Source organism: Dermacentor variabilis, chromosome 11 (genome assembly GCF_050947875.1).
Source record: "Dermacentor variabilis isolate Ectoservices chromosome 11, ASM5094787v1, whole genome shotgun sequence".
Lineage (NCBI taxonomy): Eukaryota > Metazoa > Arthropoda > Arachnida > Ixodida > Ixodidae > Dermacentor > Dermacentor variabilis.
The window spans coordinates 102,864,538-102,881,046 of NC_134578.1; the positions used below are offsets into that span (position 1 = coordinate 102,864,538).

General features: G+C 46.7%; 1 protein-coding gene across 1 annotated transcript in view; it reads right to left on the bottom strand.

The window, feature by feature from the left end:
- Nucleotides 1-16,509, bottom strand: part of LOC142563963 (synaptotagmin-5-like) — a 49,113-nt gene that overhangs the window by 13,551 nt on the left and 19,053 nt on the right. Inside the window, exons 3-5 of the mRNA XM_075674718.1 lie at nucleotides 10,744-10,917; nucleotides 1,954-2,162; nucleotides 4-123 (exon numbers count right to left, since the gene is read on the bottom strand). Coding sequence (XP_075530833.1) covers nucleotides 4-123; nucleotides 1,954-2,162; nucleotides 10,744-10,917 — 503 coding nt within the window. The remainder of the gene's footprint in view (nucleotides 1-3; nucleotides 124-1,953; nucleotides 2,163-10,743; nucleotides 10,918-16,509) is intronic.

Here is a 16,509-nt window from a genome sequence, read left to right on the forward strand (position 1 = left end):
CACCTTTTCGGTCTTCTCGATGTCGCACCACACCTCGGTCTCGGTCGTGACGTCGACGTCGGCCAGGGGTACTCGAACTTCTCCCGTCACGTCGTTTCTCGAGAATCGGTCGTAGTCGAACACCTGCACCCCCAAAAAAGGTTCCTAGCACTTTTTTAAATGCGTAAGCATTTCTATGTCTACGCAAAGAGAAATCATGTCCGTCCGTCCGTCTGTCACGTAAGATGAATTGCTTCACTGATCTATTTCGGCTGTATTTCTTCCATTTTTGTTCAAATTATTGAAGTTCACCATGTATTTATGTCCCCCCTTATGCAATGCCTTGGGGCCTTTAAGGAGAAGTGAAAGGAAATAATGACACCGAACTGCGTGGAGATTTGGACAACTCCAAAAGGAGTTTCTGCGTGATTTCCTTTCTTTAGCTGCTGAGCTTAACCGAAGTGCACGAACAGGAAGTTGCGGTATAAGTTTTATTTTTAATGCTTGACGTGACTTCGTACTTCGTTGCCATTGAACACTCGTTGACTGGAGAATATTCCTGCCTTGATTATATGTTTCAAAGGAAAGCTATTAAGTTATTGAATGATTTCAACGTTGGTACGTCAGAGACACGTATGTTTGGTCTTGTGAGTGGCTTATTAACTTCGCTTTGCGGTGCTTTCAGTGTTTTCACTACAATCGCAAGAACTATGGAACATTCTGTATTGCTCGTGAGCTTTTCTTTTTTATCCAAATGAATGTCCCGCGTATTATGAGAACCGCTTTGCTGCTACAATGCGCGTTGACTTCACCTCACGCTATCATTCTTTAATGATCAAATAGTTTGTAGATTGTGCAAAAGCCGGCCACGAAATATATTCTTGCATTTTCATCTAGTTTCAAACGAATAATTATTTGAACCATTCATTCTTAGTGTTTTGTTAGCATGAGCTCAATATCTGAATGATAGGCGTTCACTAAGATGACATAGATTGTACTTTGAACATTGTTCATGCGCTTGTGCGGATGCAAGCTATTTCGTCAGTGATCAAAATTACTTTTTTGGCGGCAGCATTGTCTTCTGGACTTTGGAATGGCTTCCGATGCAAACCTGAAAGTGCAATGGGAGGCAGGCAAACAATGCCCCCTCCTGTTTGAGCAAGCAGCCTTCGTGGAAGTGGAGTTGTTATCAAGAATCTTGCGCTCAGGGAGGACTTAAACATAGAAAGTTATGTTTTAATGATATAATTTACATTCTGAACCCACGTCTTAACCATGTAATGATGCTTGAGGACGGGAGTGCATCAAAATCAAGAAAATACAACTAACTCAAATATAAAGAACCTGTGTTGCGCCAATGTGGTGCCTCAATACTATCCGGAAAACCATACAGGTGTTTGTATCAGCATAATCGAAGGCTATAAACTTACGAGTCACTCTCTTGCTGTGTATGATGGCCTCGAGGACTTTGCTAAAACCCAGTGCCTTTGCCGACTCCCTTCATTTCTTCTTTTCGTTCCTCCAACAATATATATTTGTCCCGAACGAGAGCACTGCGATATCTTAAAGCGTTCAAATGTAGAAGGAAATATATCTTGACCGATAGCATCGAAAGCCAGAAATGCTGCTGCTGAATACAACCTTACAAGACAATCGTATCCTAAAGTGAAATTTTGTTAAGCTGTTGTATCGGTGTGATCCCTAATTAAGGGATAAGCAACACGTTGCCTATAAGAGGCTCGTGACTAGAGTGTTCCGCATCAATTTGGATCGCCTGGAATTCTGACGCGCTCCGAAATAGCGACAGAAAAAAAAAACTCCTTGCATTGCTCTCGTACTGCGGCCACCGCAGCCATATAACGATACCCCCCCCCCCACCCCACGCCCCGCCCCTGCACAGCGACGCAAAGCAGTAACGAGTGATTCACATGGGGCGTTTAGCTCTTATTACGTGTCGGTTAAGACTGGCCGCACCTGGAAGAGCAGCGTCCTGGCGGGCACGTCATCGAACGAGACGGGGAACTTGAAGGTCTCGTCGAAGAGCGGGTCCGTGGAACGGCGCCGCATCAGCGCCTGCCGCTGCTTGCTGTCCACCTCGGGCAGCAGGGCCACCCGCACGCAGGGCTCGCCGAAGCCCCCGCCGCCTCCCCGCTGGTCCATCCGGGGCCCGCCCAGTTCCATGGCTGCAAACAAGAGCGCGCCACTGTAGTCCACTGTCCAACACATCTTCAGAAGCGGCCCACCAAAGGCGCAGGCGTTACATACTCGAAACAGAAAACTAGCCTGTCGTGTGGGTCAACACGGTTGCTGTAGCCACAGAGCAGTTGAATTATCGTCGCTGTCTCGTATGCCCCACCGAGAGTGCGTCATTTCTTTCTTATAGCAAATGGCTGCGCAGCGCTCCTTGCGGAATCGATCTGACCATTGAACAGATCTTGGAGGAGGGATCGAAAGAGGGGGCGGGGGCCGTTTAAGTTTTTTTTTTTTTTGTCCGCACGTAGGATTATAATTACTTGTCGCCTTTTTGCTGAGATCTATCCACTGCGCATATACTCCCGTCATTTTCCAGTACCATGTGTATCAGTATCATGGCATGCCTATAATGCATGCTACCTAGGTGCTTAAGGTGCGCACGGTATGCGTTTAAATTAAATGTGCGCAAATACCGAATAGTATATATTGAATTGAATATCGAATCGAAAGAAGAAAAAAGCCGATTTAGTATGCGAGCCCTGATAATAATTCAGTTCGTACAAGAACGTCTGGAAAGTATTTTTCATCTATAGAATATTGCTCAAATAGAATAAAAGCGCTTTTTTCCCTCTGGAGCAGAATAAATAGCAAAGGTGCATTAAATAACAATGTGTCTTTCGGTTTCATAGTGGGCCGTACTGAGCCTAAGGACATAGGGTAGGGGAAAATATTTTATCTCCAATTCATATAAAGCTCTTTTTTTTTTCTTTCCACTATTCTTCCAAAATACACGAGGGATCTTCCATCTTTATGGCAGGTGCTTTCAGCGGGTTATCGCCAGTACGTTAAGGCCAATGTGCGCAACATACGCAAGTGGTCAATGCGCATCACGCCGCTTGGTACACCGCTCCGCGTGGTCATCTGTGCCGCACACGTCCACCGCGGTCGGTGCCGATGGTAAAGAGTCTCAAATCGGGAGGCCCACGGCAAGGTCGCGCGACGCCCTCCCCTCCCCCCCCCCCCCTTTATTTTTCTTCTTTCCAATCGCGTCCGTTTCCCAGCTGTGTAAATGTGCCTGCAGCCAGGGATCAGCGGGCTCTCATGTAACATTTTCGAGCCCTCCATAGAAATCCAAAGCTAGTCTTATGACGGGTCGCCCGAAGCTACGAATAAGAGGCCGTTGTGCTCCTACGAACAGCGTTGTGAAAGAGGGGTCACCGTACGGTATTTCGCAAAGATTGCTGCCGTAAACAATTGTCATCTCGTGCACTTGTTTTCGTTGGTGATGCAGTTTGCCAGCTTAGTGAGGTTCGTGCGTCCGCTGTGAATATATCAGCGTTAATTGAGTCTGAAACCGCAATTTTAGTAGTCGACCCCGGACGACGCGTCTCCAGTTAGGCTTAACATGCTAGAGAGTGTGGCCAATGGTATGACCATGACGAGAATTCGCCACCAGCTCATGTGATAACGTGCCGCAAAACGTCGCGGAAAGCTTGTACGGATTAGACTACGGATTAGACTAACGGCCGTTGAAGCGGCGTTCGGCTCCGCGGCCGACCAACCGGCAACTACCGCTACCACGCGTGCCAAGTTCACCTGTGTGCTCGTATGAGAGCGGAATCTGCGTGCGTGATAACTGACCTGGGCGTGTCCGGTACGATCAGCGTGCCTTCCGGTGGTTAATCAGACCACTCTTGCACATGCTTCCGTGCTTTTCTCGTTGCCTCCGTTAGCGTACCATTACTCATTTCGATTGTCCCGTTCCACCTGGTCGAAATTTGTACCGACAGATATCGCGCGTCGTAGGAACGCTGCGCGCATCAAGGCATCGACCACGGCCGCGTCATTCACAGTAGGTACCGAATATTTGAGAAATCGAATACTAGATGTTCGATTCGCGAATTCTATTATTCGTACGTTCACTATAGGATTCGAAATTGAATGCTTCAGTATTCGCAGACCTCTAATTTAAACGCATCTTTTCTCAAAAGCATACAACCCTTATGGCCGGTAAGGGAAGACGACTCTGAACACGAACCCATAAGAACACATAGATATGGGTGACTGAAGATGACCCAAGCACAACAGTTTAGCATTGATAAAGAAATCACATATATGTGCGATTGATAATGCCAATTGGGCCTGCAACAACAAAACTGCACGATCGAAGTGCAGCCATACGTCTGAAAAAGCGGTCAACTGACTGATAAATACGTAGTGAGGATGTTCATTAGTGAACAGATAGGTTTGACTCATTAACAGCGGCATGTTGTTCCCTATCTTGCCCACCATATTTAGTAGCTTAGTGTAATGAGAGAGTAATTAAGTATGGATTTCTTTTGCAATCAGTAAGGCCACGTTTACATTTTTCTCATTAAAAATAGATAATTGGCTTGATTTTCGTGCACAAGTTACTTACTAGCGGCAGGCATTACAAAGAAGAAAAAGAGCATTACATCGCCATCACTCACACAACGCGACAGGTCATAACTCTCGCCAAGCATTGTAGTGCACCCAGTAAAGTGGTCGCGTGTAGAAATATCCAGCACATGTATTTGATTGTAGCCACCATGGGTGAGCAAGGGTTTCACTGTATTCACAGCTTTATGTCCGTGGTTTCATTCTATCACTATTGACCAGAAATGGCAAAAATTCGCGTACAACACTGTGAATTAACTGGCTGAAGTGTCTAAACTTGCGCCACCGAAGCCTAATGAGATATTTCCTAGTTCATAGCACGGAAATTTCAGACAGAACACACAGAAGTCGAGACACATGCCAGTGCTTGTGTGTGTTAACCCTACTGAGAGCTTACGGTTTACCAAATGGCACCGACTAGTTTGGGCAACTCTAGACCATACAAGCTTTTCTTTAATAGAAGGTCTTCTTAGGTGACCACAGGGATTTGGCATATCTGGGATCTGGGTTTCTTGTAACCACATGCAGAAAAAAGCGGCCCTTTCGCGCCTTAGAGCGCTGTAGCCAATCACAAAAAGAATCAAAATTTTGGTCTCCGTAAGAAAATAACCGAGAATTAGTTGCTGAGTAGGTAAAAGTAAGGGCACGGGCGAATAAGCGCCAAAGTAGTCGAAAATTAACCACATTGCATTTTGCACTCTACCCCTGTAAAGGGTGCATCGCCGTAGATTAACTCCTTTTGAGGCAAAGCCGCCGTACGGTGCAATTTTGGGAAATGCAGTGAGTTCGTTTGGTCTAAGCAGGGGCTCACGCGAGGCAATGTTATCTGGAAAGCAGCTTCAGCGGTGCCCACAAGAAACGAGTATAAGTCGCAGAGTAGGTAAAATTATGGGCCAGGGCTTAATTGACCTCAATATATTCGTAAAATTACCGACATCGCACCACAGACTGCACTATCTTCGGCATGGCCCACCTGGCCTCGTGGTCAAAAAAAGAAAGGGTCAACCATGCGTCGACACTAAAGAAGACAAGATACTTGCAGACAAAGAGCTAACATATTTACGCATGCGCAGATGATTACCCCTGGCTCGGACAGCACTTATACTTCGCGAACCATTCACAACCATGTTGTTGCAAGTTCAGCGCTCGTCCTTTTCGTCCTGCCTCCGTCCGTGCCTTTTTTGACCTGCCGCCTTTTCAAACATGTACCAACACATAGTTTGCACTAGAAGCATAGCGCGGGAAAAGACGAACGACAAACACTAGACAGGACAAGTGCTTGTCCTGTCTAGTCTTTGTTGTTCGTCCTTGCCGCGCTATGCTTCTAGTGTAACTATGTATTACCAACCAGCCCAAGCCTATACTCTATGTACCAACACGCCCGATTCACCACATTTATCAAGACAAGGTCGACTTAGTTGCGCGTCAAATGCTACAGGAATGGGATACGACATAAACGAATAATGAAGACGAACAAAAGACACAATCTGACAGAATATAAAGATATAATAAACATCATTTTATCAATGAATCATTTGAGCCACCCTGTACATCGACCTTGTCTTCTTCAGCAACGACACTTTGTTTGCGCTTTCTTTCTTGCAAGGACAGCAACAGTAAATAAAATGCTCACCACAGCACGGCAGTGCTAAGAGTAATTGATCACACTATATCGATTAACTCGAACGTCACAGCGAATAGCCACACAGCTCAAGGCGCCCGCTTTCGTAGAAAAAAAAAATGACTTCGAAATTAACGACCACCTCGCTTTGTATCCAGTTGTTCATGCAGTTATCCATTTTATTTTATCCATGTTAAAAGAATTGATTTGCATGTGCAGGAATTGGACGTAAGCCCTACGTTTCTCAGCTAAGCTTGAGCGTCACAAGTAAGACTGCGGGGCGTGGCCGTCGTATACCGTTCGTTCTTTACGTCACGCGAAATGATAATCTCACAGTTTCCCTTACCTGCATCGGAGAAACGTTTTGTTCCACGGGCGCGTCCTTACTTTTCCGATTTTATCACTCTAGGCTACCTCGTTTTAGGCGGACGATGCCCCCATCGGTAGAAACATCCCGCAAATTCATCCATGCCGAGCGCGGCCCCCCTGCCTAGAAGATACCGATAGCCTCAACCGATCTATAACCATTCAAGCCAAAGTCCTCGCACAAGAGGCTGCGGCCGTTGCAATCTCGCCTGTATGTGCCTTTTCACAAGTGTACATAATTTTTTTAAAGCGCAGCTTTTAAGAGGCTATTCCTGCGTTTCGCGTCGGCGTCATTTCTCGAGGCGTGACCAAGCGAACGAGCACAGCGAAGGATGAAAGAGCGAACGCGGAGAGCAGCGGGGAATGAAAAACGGCGATAGAGAAGATAGCGCGAGGGGGAAAGCGGAGGAGGAGGGCATGGCGAAAGCGTGAGAAGAAAATTGCAGAGCCGCGCTACAGAGGGGCTGTGCGGCGACGACCATTACGATATGGCGCCATAGCAGCGCGCCGTCGTCTATTTGCCGATGACATGCGGCGGCAGCGCCTACCGACACCATATATGGAAACAAAGCGCTGCCTGAGTGGCGGTCTGTCTGCGGCAGCTGCTGTGAATCGTGCCCACGCGTCACCCAAGTGCTGCCTCTCGCTGTCTTCCGCTTAGCGAGGCACTAGCGTCACACTTCGCTCCGTTTGCATTGTGCCGCACGAGACGGACTTTCCACGCCAGCCAATATATCGCAATATGAAAAATCGTACAGAGGTGCGATCAAAATTTCGCATTCGGGTGTATCGCAACCATTGGTGATTTTTTTTATTATTATTTGAAAGTTTGCACTGTTGAACAAAACGAGCGAAGCATTCCTGTTATATACATATATATAGTGCTTAGTGATTCCAACGCGATCCTCAACCTGCATGGCAGCCAGCGCGTTGATGAGCGCAGTCCAGGAATGCACCACAAGACGCGCGGTAGAATTGCGAGGGCAGGTGGGACGAGGGCTGAAAAGACAAGTCGCGACGAAGGCTGCATGGCCAACAGTCCAGAGCCCATAGACAACTTGCGGCTGGCATCATTGTGGGAGTCGTTATTTCCTCGTGCATTTGATGAAATGGAGAACTACGAATTCAACTGTCACCAATAACCCGTACCGCAACGCGCACGGGCGGCCAAGTGAAAACCAATTCACTTTGAACGAGTGCAAACAAAAAGAGACTAAACGGCGAAAACACAACGACACAGCGCTGTGTTGTGCCACGTCGTCGGTTTTTTCCTCCTCAATTTTACCCCTCTTCGTATGCACTGCGTTACAAGTCCAAAATGAATAGTAACCAACGAGCCCGCCTCGGCAGCTTGCTTCAGCACGAACCTAAATTTTGTTCATGCCTTAGGTAAGCATTATTTCACTTGTGTGAATGTGGTTACGAGGTCATGTGAAGGTCTAAACTGCAGTGCAGCTACTTAGCACAGTTACAGAGTTCGGGCCGCCGAGCCTGTAGCATTTTTATTTCATGCACCAATACCAAATTGTTATACAAGCACCAGACGTCCAGCTTTTGTAAATCAGTGCAATGAGGCCGTAGAGCTTGCCAGTGGGGCAATGTGCGGCTTGAGCTTTTGAAAACTGAGTCCTCGACAGCGCGATCGTTTTTGTTCACCAGAAACGCACCAACGTCCGACAAACTACGGCCGCAGGGCTATCGTGCGACAACTTGCTTTCTACGTGACCGTACGTTTGATGCAATTTCCTCTGGGTATTTTCTAATGATATTTCCACAGGACATAGCGGATACGTGAACTTCACGAAACATTTCCTCTTTCGCGCATGCCTCCTATATCTCTCGCTCACGCCAGAGAGCCACTAATACCAATACTGTCACAGCTATTTTGTACTCGCTCTAGACGGTGACGCCAAGCGGGGCCAGAAGCAAGATGGCGCCAACAGCGATGGCGCAAGTGCGTTAAATGGCAACATGCTACAACAGCTGTCGTGCTATTCTTATTTATAGGCGGGCATGCAAAGGTACGAATTGAACTACGGGGCAGCATGCCGCCATTGCGCGCTCCCCTCGCTCAAACCTCGATTCACTGAACTCGATGAAGCAGTCATGAATAGGCAGCTCATTAAGTCTTCCGGGTGCTCACTTCAACCTTTAGCAGGAAGAACGACGTCATATATTCCTAACCGGCGAGAAAGGAGGGTCATCATCGCCTCGTTTCGTTCCCATGCTGGCAGGTCGTTAGCTTCGTTCCATAGGCAATCTACTTCCTTTTCTTCTTTTTTTTTTTGTCTTTCGCTTGTCCAATCAGCGCTTTTCTTTAGGCGTCAATGTCTGTGCATTTTTTTTTTCATTTTTTAGTTTGCTGCCATGGGCGGCAGCTGCACAAAAACATTAGGAGCTAATGACCCAAAATTATTTCCCGGAGAAGCGTCGAACGGGAGCGGGCTGTTCTAAAATACCCGTCTGCCGCTTCGCCCGTCAATTAGACAGCTCGACCTCTACTTGCACTGTCAGGCTTCTTCGCTGTTCTTTTTTTATTCATTTGTAAACTTATCCCACAAAGTTCCGGAAAACTTTTCACACCTCTGGCGGCGCTTACACCAGTCCATCACGAACATAAAACATGGCTCTCCATTAAGGCATATGAAAGGGCTTCGCTCACAAAAGCATCAGCTTTCCCGTTGCCTTCAATTTCAGTGTCAGACGAAATCCACTAGAATTCCACATTGAAACACCTGCTCCCGAGGTTTCTAAACGCAGTGTTCCATGATGTTTCCGAAGTACGCAGGAAAACTATTATAGGCTTGTTGTTCGCCTTTCTTTGAGACTGCGATTTCATAAACGTTTGGTCGAAGAGGCGCACGAATAGCGTAAAAGACGCTGAGGTGTAGAGGCAGAGTCAGACTTTCGTCCTGAAGGGGAGAGAGTTAATGCAATTAGCATTCTTTGCCCAATGCGCGCGTTTTGAATCAATGAATCAATCAATCAATCAATCCATCAATCAATCAATTAATCAGACAGACAGACAGACAGACAGACAGACAGACAGACAGACAGACAGACAGACAGACAGACAGACAGACAGACAGACAGACAGTGTATGACGACAATGGCGTGATGACGATTGTGTCACGAAGCCTGTATGACAAGGATGGCGTGGTGACGACGGCATGACGCGAGTCAAACGACGAAGCTGGAGTGAAGACGATGGAACGAGTAACGACGGCACTACGATGGAGGTGTGGCAACAAGTGCATTACGACTTTGTGAAAACGACGGCTTGACGACAACGGTATGATGAGAGCCGGGTGACAAAGTTGGAATGACGACGATGCAGCAACCACAATGGCATCACTACCACGGGTGCACACATAGTGGCCCAAGCTATTGGAGAACTTCGGCCACTAGGTCAGCGTAGAAGGCATTACGACAACGGCAACACGACTCAGACCACGAAGTTGTAATGATGAAGATGGAAGGCATCACGACGTCAGTGGCCCAATGTGGTAGACAGCTTGCGCCATGGGGTCGATGTAAGGAGATAGATAGATAGATAGATAGATAGATAGATAGATAGATAGATGGATGGATGGATAGATAGATAGATAGATAGATAGATAGATAGATAGATAGATAGATAGATAGATAGATAGATAGATAGATAGATAGATAGATAGATAGATAGATAGATAGATAGATAGATAGATAGATCGATATAGATAGATAGATAGATAGATAGATAGATAGATAGATAGATAGATAGATAGATAGATAGATAGATAGATAGATAGATAGATAGATAGATAGATAGATAGATAGATAGATACTGACGCTATCGGTAGACGCATCATAAATATAGCATTTGTTGTTTATGAACAACTTATTTCAGCCGAGTTTATAGTTGCGTGAACCGGGATTACCGAAGCAAGTTAGCTATTTGCGAGTAACGCAGGTGAGTACCAAGAAGTCTTCACTAATTTTAAGGTTATATTTCATTTGAATTGGTTGCTCAGCGCGAGCACTTTCTCGTGAGTAAGCCTTTTTCTTTCCTCGTGAGAGCACTTTCTCTCAGTAGCCGAGGCATTTTCTACCTCGCTCTACCCGCAGAAATGAGCAGCCGTAAACCTCTTGAATCTCTCCAACGTTCGTTCAGCCTAGAAGCTTACCTTCGATGACGTGCACGACGAGGTCGGACTTGTCGAAGTCGTACTTGAGCCGGAAGTGGAGCCTTCCGGCGTTTGTCGGGGCGGCCAGGGTGGCTGAAGCGGAGTGGGACGAGACGTCGCGAGACTGGAAGAACACCGCCTCCTTCTTGCGGTACAGGTCCGGCTGGATGCCGCCTGCAAGGTGGGCACGGCGCCGTCAGGGAATGCCGCCGTGGCTCCCGGCGCAGTAACAAACGCACTTTCGGCACGCCTGCGAACCACATTGGTACATTGGGGGCGAACTGCTCTCTCTGGCTCGTTCGCCCATCTTTCACGGTGGTCAGACTCCCCGCCGGTACCGAGGTTCCGACGCAAAGGGCGGGTGCTGTCGCCTAACAGAGTTGCGCTGAGCGCGTTTATGCAAACTACTCTAGCTCTTTGAGACGTATACGTGCTGTCGCGCTAGAGATTTTGGGCGCCTCAAGGCTTCGATACTGTTTTGCAGCGCTCTGAAAGGAGAGTCTTTTTTTTTTTTTGTTGTTGTTGTTGTTCTCACGCTGCCCTCTCCCCCTGTGACAACTGCGGGAGAGAAGGGCTGCAGTCGCCTTCCACGCTGGCGCTAGCGCCGATTGAGACCGCACAAATGTGATAACTTGGTGAATCTGCATAGCCACCTGTGCTACCCCTAGAGACTGGCTGGATAACGGCTCTATTATCTACATAATTACGCAATCAAATAACAAGCGGTAATTGAATAATTTAACTGAAACAAATATAAGCCTTCATGCGCACATCATTCCTTTAACGAAGCGAATAGCTGTCTAGATTCTACTTTGAATGATCAAAGCAAAGAGCTTCGGCCATTTATTTACTTATACTTATTTATATATTTATCATACATTTTACAAGTACAGTATAATATATATATATATATATATATATATATATATATATATATATATATATATATATATATATATATATATATATATTCATATGTTTACTTATTTAGCCAACAAAAGGTAGACCCTCTTAGTCAGCAGCTTAGGAGGTTTTAATTTACCTTTTGTGCAACCCTTCGACAGAAACGCCTGATTCTACGCCCATCCACACAGCGCGTCATTTACTTCACGAAGGGCAACGACCTTTACGTTTCGAGAACAAGGTCACTGGTTGTGATAGAACTAGCCAAGTTTAGAGCTTTGTAAACTTTAACGAAGCATGCACAACCCCGACACCAAGCTACAAACCAAGTACAAGTACAGTACAATGATTCGTACAGGTGGCGGGTCCAGAGGAGGAGTTCCGAAGGGTCCGACCTCCTCCAACCCGAGCGCTTCAGCGCTGTCGAAACTTATCGATCAGTGCTACAACTGACGTGAAAACTGTCTATTTTCTTTTTTTTTATTCAAATTTAACGGGAATTGCTGCACAAGTATTCAATCTTCCTCTACAAGTAAAAGTTGAGATAGAGCTCTGAAAGAGCGTTTTGTGAGTTTAAACTAATTTAGTATTCTCCTTGGTGCTTCTGTAACGACCGACGGCATGAGCACCTTATGTTAGCATATGAGCCGTTTATCAACGAGAGCCTGACTAATAGTCACGTACTTTTGCACCCAATCTGGCACGTCACCTTAAGATGCTTATGCGTGCGCTTGAAACAGGCTGTTATTACTTGCCGCTGCAGTCGATTGATTTTCCGTTTTTAAAACTGCGTACGGAATACACGTCACAGTGATCGTTAGTTCGAATATAAAGGAACACTAACGAAGAATATTATATCGAGCTATGCATTGTGAACAAGGGATCGCTACGGATCCCGAAACGTCATTTTGTTTTGAACTTGGTCAGTGACCAGCTAGAGGGATTAAAATGTTAGGCTTCTGCAATAACCAATTCATAATTCGTCGCGAGAACATAGCACATATTTAAACGAGAAGATGACAAATATAAAAAATCGGAGTGGCGCAACCTATTGTGAACTATGGTACCTCTCATGTGACGTCAGCACTGGCAGATTAACAGAGCGAGGCCACATGGTGATTAGGTCAATTCATCCATTTCGGTGCGAGTGGTTCCAATCAAAAAGCAACAGCAGTACCTTCGGCGGCAATTTTCTACATAAGTGGTATATTGGCCCAAAGAAAATAATGATAGACTCCTAGATGAATGATCTATCGATCTTACTCAGCTTAATATTTTCCTACAGTGGCCCTTCAACCGTTGCGTCAGATGTCCGAGTCGTTCTGTTCACGTAATGTAATTATAAATAGCTAGATCACACTTTAGCCCTATCCTGTACTCTAAGAAGAAAGAAAACTACCTGGTTGTTTTACGTATCGAACTCCATCACTGAGATCTCATAAATTTACCCGGGTGCTCACCTCCGGAAGAGTAAACGTACGCCGTCGAGAAACATCACGTATCTCAGAAGTGGAACTAAATATTCCGGCGGAACCCATCTCACGATGACTGTCGACGGTAATGCGATTAGCATTCAAGTAATGTAGAGACACACTCTATTGCTAAAGTAACTGTAATTTATTATCTGTAGCGGTATATCCGAGACTTTCATTGCTTCTGCTACATCCGACATACACTGTCTCCGGTATCGTCCCATTTGCTAGGACACTCGCTAGGTTGCCGAGGTTATCCACAAGCACGACGGCATGACGACGACTGTACGACGACGCAGTGACGACAATGGGAGGACGATGAATGAACGACGTCGATTGAACAGCAAACGTGACATGACGGCGACGGCATGACGATAATGAGATGACGCTTCTGAACTGATGACAATAGTATATAAAGGCGACAGCGCGACGATGACTGTATGAGGAAAACCGGATTACGAAGCTAGATTGACGACGCTGGCCCGACTCCAACAGCATCAAGACAGCGACCGTTGGACGGCGCAATCACGAGGATTGCGTGACAACGGTGGCATAATTCCGATCGAGTGACGATAGCATGATTACAATAAAACGAAGAACGAATGACGTCGATGAAATGACGAAGGAGGTTTGATGACGGCGGCATGGTGACAATAGGACGACGTTTCTGAAGTGATTCCGATGGCGAAACGATAGCAAACGATAGCGACAATGGCATGACGACAATAGTATGACAACGACTGTGTGGCGACGATGGCCTCACGACGATTGCATAAAGATAGTCGGATGACGAAGTTACAAATTACGATGATGGAATTACCACGCCGGCATCATGATGATGGCACCACAACGAATTCATGACGACGCGCGCATGACGACGATGCATGACAAAGGTGTGACGACAATACGAAGATGACGATGGCATGACGAGGAATGTATCACGAAGACTCTATGACGACGATGGCGTGACAACGACGGCACGGCGAAAGTCAAATGACGAAACTAGAGTAATGACTACAGAACGACCTCGACGACCTTACGACGACGGTTTGACAACTAATACGTCACGACCGTGTGACGACAACGGCATGACGACGACGCCATGACGAGATTCCGATCACAAAGGTTGAACGACGACGATGCAATGACCAAGACTGCATCAGGACCCCAAGCACATAACTGGTGGCCAAAAATATTAGACAACTTGGGCTTTTGAGTCGGCGTAGAAGGCGTGACGACAACGGCATCACGGCAGTCATATGACGAGGCTCTAATAACGGCGACAAAACGACGACGGCATCCCGACCAGTTGCATAGTTGTCAAAGATATTATGCAACTTGGGCTACAGAGTCGGCATGGAAAGCGTGACGACGACGGCATAACAAGAGTCACATGACAAAGCTGGAATGATGACAATAGAGCGACCACGACGCTATCTCCACCACGAGCACATACTTACTGGTCGAAGCTATTAGACAATTTCAACCACCGAGTCGGCGTAGAAGGCGTGACGACACAAACGTGACGAGTCAGATGACGAGCTGCAATGGCGGCAACAGCACGACCACAGCGGCATGAGGACCACGGTATGAGAACGTATGAATGGCAGGGATTGTTTGACGACAAGGCAATGACGAGTATACCTTGGCAACAGCGGGTGAATATCAGGACTCAGTTACAACAGCATAAATACGATAGACTGACAAAAATCTGAGGCAACCCAAGCACTTATGAGTTGTGAATGCGAAAGCATTAAAGGGACACTAAAGCGAAACAATAAATCAGTTTGGGCTAATGAAACACCGTTTAAGAACCCTGCAGGCAGTCATTTAAAAAAAATACTTTGATTATTAGATGAGAAAATGAAGGTCCAAATATCAGTATTTGAATTTCGCGCCGAAACCCCAGCGCCGGTACGTCAGCGTGACGTCATGGATTCCAAAGTACGTTTTCGCATTTGGGCCGCGTTTGACTGAATAAAGGTTCCCGAAACTTGCCATGTTTAATATTTGGTTCCTTTAGAACACAATGTAGTCAATCTGTGCCGCTATATATTATTAGTAGGTCCTAGAAGATGCCATCAAAATCCAAGACGCCACAGCCCCCAACTTAAGTAGGCGTCGCCACCCGTATTTCGTTCTTGCGCTTTTTCTGGCTTACCAAACGTCTTATCGTTGTAAGAGGGGTGTTTTTGGTGTTGTAGAACGGTAATTTGCTGATGCAGAAGAAATAATTTTTCAATTTAGTGTCCCTTTAATGTCTAACTGGACGCCGCTGAGTGGTCCTTCCAGTTATGAACTCTACGCGGGCATGCGAGCGTGTTGAGACACTCGACCAACGCCTCCTTGATAGCACAAGGCTGGTGCATATTGATCCGTGGCGTCATGTTACGTTGTCCGACTGCCATAGAGTATAATGGGGACGCTCCCGAGTTGCCATGGTGATTTTGACGCTACCACCACCTTCTCGCCGGGCTTCGAAATGGAAATTTAGGTAAGCAACATGACGTCATAAAACAGTGCACAAGCCTGCTGTCGAAGAGACGCTGCTTTAGCCCAGTGGGTAAGGCACTCGGCTTCTTAGCGTGCGGAAGTAGGTTCGAAACCCACTACCAACAACGTTTCCCATTTCGAATTTATTCTTTTTTTATACATTCATTTAATTACAGCGTTTACCGAGGCGAAAGTAGAACGCAGACGAGGAACGCGCAGATTACACAGGCCTCCGAGAGCGAGGGCGGCGTGGCGTCACGACGATGCCCACTCCCTTCAAGCAACACCTGGCGCGCCAGCACATGTTTCCTTTCACCCGCTCTATTCCGTTGAGGCACGCACGTGAATTGGCGTCGCAGCCAATGGGAATATAGGTGCCGTTTTGCTGCTACAGAAGCCGGCTCTTTCGCTTAATTGGCTGGCCACTTGATGCTTTCGCAACAAAAAAGCAATGACGTCGGTGGAACGACGACGATGAAATGACGCCTCCAAATGAATCACAATGACAAAATGACAGTATGACGACCACTGTGCGACGAAGACGGTATACGACAAGAGTCAAATGAGGAAGCTGGAGCGATGAGGACGAAACGATCACGACGACGGTATGGCAACTAATGCATATGACGTCTGCGTGACGAACAAGACGCGACGACGACGGCATGATGAGAGTCGGATCGGGTGGCAAAGCCTGAATTACGACGATGCAACGACCGCGACTGCTTCGCGAGCACATACCTAGTGGTCCAAACTATTAGACAACTTAGGTTTATGAGTGGGCGCAGACGGCTCACTATAGGTCATGAGGAGAGTTAGATCCTGCAGCTGAAATGACGACGACAGAAGGAGCGTGACAGCGTCAAGACCACTAAAACACAGCTAGTTGCCCAAGCCGGCA